Source organism: Nannospalax galili, unplaced genomic scaffold (genome assembly GCF_000622305.1).
Source record: "Nannospalax galili isolate Female #2095 unplaced genomic scaffold, S.galili_v1.0 scaffold1206, whole genome shotgun sequence".
Lineage (NCBI taxonomy): Eukaryota > Metazoa > Chordata > Mammalia > Rodentia > Spalacidae > Nannospalax > Nannospalax galili.
Genome location: NW_008355162.1, coordinates 870,892 through 879,558, shown reverse-complemented (window position 1 = coordinate 879,558; position 8,667 = coordinate 870,892). Strand labels below are relative to the sequence as shown.

Below are 8,667 nucleotides of genomic sequence, written 5' to 3'. Positions count from 1 at the left end.
TGGGGGGGGGGAGTCTTTTTGAGACAGGGTCGCCCTTGTAGCCCCAGCTGTCCTGGAACTCACTATGTAGACCAGGCTGGCCTTGGACTCACAGATCCGCCTGCCTCTGCCTTGTGAGTGCTGGAATTAAAGGCATGCGCCACCATGCCTGGTGAAACTGGAGTTTTTATCTGGAACTATAGTTATAGAAACTGGAGTTGTAGACAGTACTTAGCTGCCATGTGGGTGCTAGGAACCCAACCTGGGTCCTCTGCAAGAGCAGCAAGTGGTCTTAACTCTTCTGGAAGTCATGGGAGTTTTCCTTTTTCTCTGAGACACTGAGCTGGGGTGACTCCTATGCTAACATACTGCCTCTCAATGGCCTGGGCTACAGCGGAGGCCCAGATGGGAAGGAGTCAGTCCACCCTCTGAGAAGGCCACTGCTGTGGTCTAGCACTATACCTGGTTCAGAGGCTATGGTCACTGACACCTAAGACACAAGGTAACAAGGCCTTCTTTTTCACAGGATGTTTGGCAAACACACACAGGCTTAGGGGACAGCAGGTCATAGATTACCAGATATTCTCCCTGAACCATGAGGTCTTAGGGTTTCATTATTCCATTGACAAGCTCCTAATTCAACAACTTGCTGATCTTGTCATACATCTGCTTAGAAAACATGGAGAGTATATGTGGGTTCACTGGACTGTTCTTTCAACCTTTTGGTTTGCTTGGCCATACCCTGTCTCAGAAAACAACAAAATCTGAGCTAAACCAGTTTTGCCACCAGGATGTTTAAAAGGGTGTGGGGATGTAATATGTGGGCACATGCATGCTACATGTGTAAAGGTCAGGGTAACTGTGTAGTTATCTCCTTCCACCCTGATGTCTTTTGATCCCCATAACCTCTTCACTAGCCCTCAGCCAGGAAGTCTTTGTCTACCCCAAGCTGTCAAGTATGTGAGCAGAACAGGTTTTCTGATAGGCAAGGTCTTACCATTACTTCAGGATGCATTGAGGGAAAGTAGAAGACCCAGATGAACAGGAAATGAGGGGAAAGAGAAGCCCTAGCTTAGATGAAGGAAGGTAGTATGAATACCTGTGCTGATGCCAAGGAAAAGCCAGACTTAATGGGTACCTGATAGCCTTGAAACTCAAAAGGAAGAGACTCTGGAGATGAATATGGGAAAATTAGCAAGCAAAAGAAGAGGGCACACCCTTAACAGTAGAGAGAAAGCACACATCCCAATAAAAGTAACATTTACACAGCCCTAGTACTGTAAACACTGGGTGTTGTTTTAACCAAAGGTTGGCTTTTGAAAGGATAGAAGCAAGGGAGGTAAATATTGACACAGTAGGAAATAAACAGATGTGAACTTGAGCTAGGGTAGCTGAACCGTGAGGGTTGAAAGGCCCACAGTGGGTCTCTGGAGAATGGGATTGTGTTGCAGGGGAGGCAGGGAATTGTCACTCTTAAGTTTGGGAAGGAACTTTTTTTTTTTGTTTTGGTCTTTTTGAGACAGGGTCTCCCTGTAGCTCCAGCTGCCTGGAATTCACTCTGTAGACCAGGCTGGCCTCAAACTCAGACCTGCCTCTGCCTAGTGCTGGGACTAAAGGCATGTGCCACCACGCCCGGCAGGGAAGGAACTTTTTAACTGGGTGTGTGATTCTTTGATATATATCTGAAATATATAGGTGATTTGTTCCCTCCCCTCCAACCCCCTACAGAATCCTGTGCTGTTTGGAGCCAAGTAAATCTTGGAGTTAAGATGTGTAATTGTCGTATCATGGAGCCCTGGTGTGCAGGCATAATGTGTCATGTGGCCTCCAGTACTATAACTAGGTGTTCTGCCCATGTGTACTACTGGCCCCCACCCTGTTCTGACCCAGCTTCTGTGAACCCTGCTGTTGGTGCTGGGTTGGGAGAAACAAGGTCCCTCTGGAGACTTCGTGGTTCAGAAGCTGACCTTGACCATTAGCTGAAGTTAATGTTTAAGTTGAAGGAAGGTAAAGGTCCAATGTAATGAGCCTGTCAGAAGGGCCAGGGTTGGGAGAAGCAGCTCCACCTCTGGATGCTAAAGATTGAAAGGGACCGGGGCTGGAGAGATGGCTCTGCGGTTAAGAACACGGGTGGTTCTTGCAGAAGACCCAGGTTTGAATCCCAGCACCCACATGGCAGCTAACAACTGTCCGTAACCCAAGTCCCAGGAGATCCAATAGCCTCTTCTGACTCTGAGCATTGCACAGCATGGGTGCACTTACCTACATGCAGGCAATACATGCATACGCATAAAATAATAAAATTAAAAAAAGATTGAAGGGGACTATCCTTTTGTTCCTGGCCTACAGGGTCATATCTTACCTGGTCAAATCTAGAGCTGTGTCTAGCATCTGCATCCTCATGTAGTCTGACTGCTAGTGTTTTCTCATGTGTTGGCAGGGATTAAATGTGAAGGAGTTTCCTAAGTCGACGGTGCTCAGTTCACTGAGGAATCCTTTGCAGGGAAGGCCAGTGAGTGGACTTGATGGCTCATTTTCCCTTTGCTCTAGGCATTGAAGTTGATATTGATGTGGAACATGGAGGGAAAAGAAGCCGCCTGACACCTGTCTCCCCAGAAGGCTCTAGCACAGAAGACAAGTGCAGCTCCCAGCCAAGTAGCTGCTCTTCAGAAGTCAGCAAACCAGATGGGACAGGCGAGGGGATTGCACAGTCTCTGACAGAGCAAATGAAAAAGATTGCCTTGGAGTCCATGGGGCAGCCAGAGGTAGGCCTGCTTTCTCCGGACAGCTGAAACTGACCTGCCTTGATGCTTTGCATCCCTGTACCTCAGACTCGTTCTAGCATGCTTACAACCTGAAGGACCAGGGACCCTGTCATTCATTCCTGTAGTTATGACTACAGGTTTAAGTTATTCTCTGAATCCTCCGGTAGAACTTTGTAGAGAAAAATACACTGGATTTGGGGATGTGTAACTCAGTGGTAAAGCACTTCCCTAACACAGGATCCTGGGTTTGATTCCTGGCATCGTGGAGGAAAAAAAAAAGTGGGAGACAGACATTTGTTCTCTGCAAGCAACTCTGTTCCTTGCAACTCCTCGTATTTTCCTGGGACAAGGTTGTAGGTTTAGGCTTCCCTGTTCAGGGCTGTGTATGCTCATGGCAGGTTGTATTCTAGGAACAGATGGAGTCGGATAATTGTTCGGGAGGAGATGATGACTGGACACATTTGTCTTCAAAAGAAGTGGACCCTTCCACTGGTGAACTGCAATCTCTACAGATGCCAGAATCAGAAGGGCCAAGCTCTCTGGACCCCTCTCAGGAAGGACCCACAGGGCTGAAGGAAGCTGCCCTGTACCCACATCTTCCACCAGGCACGTGATATCTAGAGGTTTCATTTTGTTTCAAGTATCCTGTCCTGTCTGGTCTTAGCAATACCAAAAAAAAAAGGGGGGGGGGCAGGTTTTGTTTTTTTTTGCAGGTTTTGTTTTTTTTTAAAGGTAGCATCAGCTAGGCATGGTGGCGCACACCTTTAATCCCAACACCCAGGAGGCAGAAGCAGGCAGATCTGAGTTCAAGGCCAGCCTGGTCTACATAGTGAGTTCCAGGACAGCTGGGGCTGCAGGGAGACCCTGTCTCAAAAAGACCGAAAAAAAAAAAATTAAAAACAGCCTCTAGCCAGGCATGGTGGCGCATGCCTTTAGTCCCAGCATTTGGGAGGCACAGGCAGGTGGATCTCTGTGAGTTCAAGGCCAGCCTGGTCTACATAGTGAGTTCCAGGCCAGCTGGGCTACAGGGAGACCCTGTCTCAAAAAAGACCAAAAAAAAAAAAAAAAAAAAAAAAAGCAGCATCTAACTGTGTAGTCCAGTCACTGGCTTCCTCCCTCAGACTCCTGAATGGCCTGCACCACAGGGCCTAGTGGGGCTGACTCCTGAATGGCCTGCACCACAGGGCCTAGTGGGGCTTGTCTACTGAAATGAGAAACAACTAGGAGATCTGATTTATGTCTGCACTTCAACAATAACCTGACCTCAGTTTAGGAATTTCTAACCCTTAATGCCTAGATGTACTAGAAGGCAAATGTGACAGGAAAGACAGCGCTGGCTCTGAGTTCTCATGTACCACTTAAAGTTGACCTTGGAGACTGTGTGTCCCATTTCCTTATGGGGAGAACAAATCTTAGACAGGCATCACAGCCAAGGCCCCAGTAGGAGCCAGGCAGAGTGGAGTGCGACGTGTCAGGCAGGAAAGCAGAGCTGGGCAAGGACTGGCAGTCCCAAGAGCATACCCTGCATAAGCGGCATGTTCCCTGACTGGCTTAGGGCAACAATATTTAAAGCCTTGCACAAGTGGATATTTTCTCTGCATTAGAGAGGTAGGGGTAGCAAACTTGTGAATGGCTGTAAATCTGAATGGGGTGCTACGTGCTTGTTAAGTCAAGCCTGCCTCTGAGGGTCCCTGAGAGGCTGAAGGCAGGTGTCCTTGGTAGGCAGTGCGTAGTGGGCTAGAGTCCTGTAAGGCTCCCTCATTTTCCTTTTTCTTTCTGGCAGAGGCTGACCCTCGGCTGATTGAGTCGCTCTCTCAGATGCTGTCCATGGGGTTCTCTGATGAAGGTGGCTGGCTCACCAGGCTCCTACAGACCAAGAATTATGACATCGGGGCTGCTCTGGACACAATCCAGTATTCAAAGCACCCTCCACCATTGTGACAATGTTTGTGCCCCAGCCCTGCAACCCACCCCTTTATCTCCTAGTTGCATTGAGTAGAGCAGCAGGGCCTGTTTCTCAGCATTCTTCCAGAATCTGTGGGTGGAGGTATGTGACGTTTGAGGGCAGTAGGACAAGTGATCTGAGGAGAAGTTCCAAGTGTCTGTATGTATGGTGTGTATACACATGCTGATGTCTGAGAACATACCCAGATACCTGTGGCTGAGCTTCCTCTGCCTCCCAGGAGCCTGGGCTTTGCTGGGAGCTGTAGAGACACATTGCATGCACTTGCTCTTGCCGCCAGCATCACCAGCAGTTCAGAATATGTTTTGCCTGATAGTCTTCTTTTTCTTTGTTAAAAGTGATTAATATACTGACATTTTCAACAATACTGTTAAGAGTATGGAGAAGGGGGACTGGCCATAGTGAGTCAGGGGTGGTGGGCAGTTGGGGCTCATGGGAAGCTGACAGTTCTCCACAATGTACAATGTACTGCCTTTCCCCCTGTTCATTAACATTCTTGTTCTCTTATATCCAGTGTTAACTGCTTTTCAAGAAACCCCTCTGTAGCAGCCTGTGACCAATTTATAAACAAATGGCTAATGCACTTTAAAAACCAATGCTGTGGTCCTTACCAGTATTGTCAGAGAAGTACATCTACCAGAAATGTTTATTGGCAGGCGGTTTTAAAGCACCTCCATCTTGTTTCTGTGGCAGGGAGGACTAGTGGAGAGGGACAGGGACCATGTGTTCATGGTCAAAGGCTACAGGAATGGCCTTAGCTCACAGGTCATCCTCAAAGTCCTCCCCAGTTGTAAAGAGGTGGTGTGAATGCTGCAGTTGCACGAACAGGCCCTTCTGTTCCCCTTTGGCTAAGGGCCCACCCTCTGCCTGAGGAGTGCCCAGGGCCCAGTGCTCAGGTGTCTTCCTGCCTGGCCTCTCTGGCCTAGATGTGGGAATGTGAGCAGCTGGGGCCCTACCGAAGCAGCTTTCCCTTGGGGTCTCGGTCTCAGGGGTCCCTTGCTCAGCTTGTGCTGCATCAGCTGGCTGTGGGGCCCCCTGCAGAGACCCTGGCAGTGCTGTGTCCATGTTCCCAGGTGATAGGAGAAATCGTGCCCATTTAGAAGATGGAGACTTAACCTGCAGGGTAGGACCTGGTAGTCTCCACCAGGGGAAACCAAGCTCCCTGGTGTGGAGTGCAGTTCCAAGGCTGAGGCTATTTTGCTGCTCTGTTCCCATCAGGCCAGTGGAACCCTGGAAGAAATGAGAAAAGAGGGCACAGGAGGACAGCCTGTTAACTCAGTGCTGTCCCTTCCAATTAGAACTAGAATGTTAATTTGCTATTAACCTATTGGCTAATCCCTATGTGCTGGGTTAGGGACATGCTTTGACAGTGAGGTTTAGCAAATTAATTACTGCTTTACCCTGACCTGCTAAATACCACGTCCGTATTTCCCACAAAAAGATGATCTCCACCTGTCACTGGGTGACCCATCTCCTGGATGGAGATCTTCAAGTCTGATCAGTGCCTGAGTAGTTGTGAGCAAGGAGGGCCTTAGATACCCGCCACCTAGGAAGATGCTGTCTCCATGCCTGTTCTTCCCAGCCAGGCAGAAATCTCTCTGCAGGGCTAGGCTGAGGCTCCAGAGCCAAGATGGCTGCACCACCCTCTAAAGGATGTGACAAGGTACTAGGCCCGACTCTTCTCAGGAACCAAAGATGCACAGGAAATTGGGTTTCACTGCTTAGGAAGGGGTTTAGCAGCAATGCTGTAGGTCTGCACCATGACTTCCCAGGCAATACTCTAGAGACTGTGGTCTGAACTCTTAACATTGGCCTTGCCACTGAACTTGTGACCTCACTGAATCTTTAAAAAAGTCTTACTTAGCACCTCTAAAACAGACTGTGGTGAGACTGAACATGACTCAAGGACTCTGTTTAGCCTGGGGAATGACCTGTTTTATATCTATGGGCACATACCTTATCCTGGTGCATAGGTAGCTTATACATCAGAATTTGAACTCTGTCTCTTGGCCTTAGTACAGTGGTCTGGGGCCAACTAGGGCAGGCCTTGGCTAACATCTTGGGGGCAGAGGTGGTGACCGAGCAGGAACTCTCCTTCCCAGGGCTTCAGTGATCATGCAAGCAAAACCTACATTCTGTGGTGCTCACAAGCAGTGGGGCCTGCTAGGTTGGAACATCACCACCACACCCTAAGTGAACAGTGTGTTGGTATAGTATGTGTTGGGCTTTTTAGGTGTATGACTCTTATATCAACTGTTAAATACAAAACGGGCTGGAGAGGTGGCTCAGCGGGTAAGAGCACTGACTGCTCTTGCAGAGGACCCGGGTTCAATTCCCAGCATCCACATGGCGGCTATAAACCATCCTTATCTCCAGTTCCAGGGGAATCTGAAGCCCTCTTCTAACCTCCATGGCATTGCAAAACACGGATGCACTCACATGCAGACAATACACTCATATACATAAAATAGTATTTAAAAAAAACAAAACAAAACAGTATTCAAGCCATACGCCTATAGTCTTAGCTGCTCATGCAGCAGAGAAACAAGTATTACTTGGGCCCAGAAGTTTGAGGCCAGCCTGGGCAACATGGCAAGACCATGTTTCAAAAACCAAAAACTCAAATCCTGTGGGGCTGAGAGTAGTTCAGTGGTAACTGCATACCTACTACCACAAACTGCTGTCTTGAAGCCCTAACATTACATGTATGTGGGTTGACATGGAGATGATCCCATGTATGGTCTATGATCATGGGACCAGAAGAGAAACCGGTCCTCCCCATCACTGACCTGGTGTTCCACGTTGCCCTCAGCATTTTCCAAATCCTGGACATGCAGGCTGTGTGAAGTCTGCTCTGTGCTCTGACTCCATTTCCTGACAGAGGGAAAAGTGATGTCAGTCACTAGGTTCTGTCATCCAGCTGTTCCCCCAGAGACCAACTCTGATCACGGGGCCTGACATCCAGGAGAGGAACCCCCATCCCTTATAGGCTCCTGCACCACCTTCAGGAACAGCCCAGCCAAGCAGCTTCTCTGCCTCACTGCTTGTAGTTATATTCTGACTTGAAATTGTAATCTCTACCCTGAATTTCCCTGCCAATGAGACCCCCCCTGAGCCTAATGAAGTCTCCAGAAACAGATAGGAGGAAATCTTGAAAAAGAGAAACCACCCGGAAGTCATAAGGAACTGCTTCTCAGGATGAAACATTCCCAGGTCCCCTGATTACTCTGGTTACACTTCCCTCTATCAATACTGCCCTTAAAAATAAATTCTTCCCTCAGGTCAGTAGAGTCTGAAAGTCTGAGAGATTCACTGAGACCAGGTCTCATGTGGGAGAAGAGGGCTCAGTGGTTAAGAGTACTTAATGCTTTTCTAGATGCCTTGAGCTCTTTTCTCAGCAGCTATGGTGGGTAGCTCACAACCAATTACAGGGGATGTGATGCTCTCTTCTGGCCTCAATAGGCACCTGCACACATGTCACATATACACAAACACAAATAGGAATGCATTTTTAAAAAGAGATCAAGGCCTGTCTCATCTACATAGTCCTAGGCCAGCTGGGGCTATGGACTGTCACAAAAAAAAAAAAAAAAAAAAAAAAAAAAACTTCCAAAAAAGGGTCAGGCATAGTGGCTTAAGCCTTCAATCCCAGCATTAGGGAGGCAGAGGCAGGCAATCTCTTGTGAGATAGAGGCCATCCTGGTTTACACAGCAAGTTTCAGACTACTGGCTAAAGGAAGACTCTCAAAACAAAAAAATTGCCTGGTGTGGTGGCCAGTGCCTTTAATCCCAGCACTTGGGAGGTAGAGGCAGGCAGACCTTTGTAAAGTCAAGGCCAGTCTGTCTACATAGTGACTTCCAGGCCAGCTAGGGCTACAGGGAGACACTTTCAAAAAGATCAAAAAGAAAGGTGGGGGGCTCTCCTTATTGTAGCCATGGCTGGCCTCCAATCATCAACCT

The 8,667-nt window shown here is 48.3% G+C and overlaps 2 protein-coding genes across 4 annotated transcripts in view; one reads left to right on the top strand and one right to left on the bottom strand.

The window, feature by feature from the left end:
• The window catches only part of Sqstm1 (sequestosome 1), a 13,542-nt gene extending 8,239 nt beyond the window's left edge, over window positions 1-5,303 (top strand). For all 3 annotated transcript variants that reach the window (XM_008852249.1, XM_008852250.3, XM_029555617.1), the window contains 3 exons: window positions 2,530-2,744; window positions 3,155-3,350; window positions 4,528-5,303. In XM_008852249.1, the coding sequence (XP_008850471.1) occupies window positions 2,530-2,744; window positions 3,155-3,350; window positions 4,528-4,685 (569 nt within the window). In that variant the 3' untranslated portion in view covers window positions 4,686-5,303. The remainder of the gene's footprint in view (window positions 1-2,529; window positions 2,745-3,154; window positions 3,351-4,527) is intronic.
• Mrnip (MRN complex interacting protein) overlaps window positions 5,140-8,667 on the bottom strand; it is a 33,619-nt gene continuing 30,091 nt past the window's right edge. The window contains exons 6-7 of the mRNA XM_008852243.3: window positions 7,497-7,581; window positions 5,140-5,937 (exon numbers count right to left, since the gene is read on the bottom strand). Coding sequence (XP_008850465.1) covers window positions 5,467-5,937; window positions 7,497-7,581 — 556 coding nt within the window. The 3' untranslated portion in view covers window positions 5,140-5,466. The remainder of the gene's footprint in view (window positions 5,938-7,496; window positions 7,582-8,667) is intronic.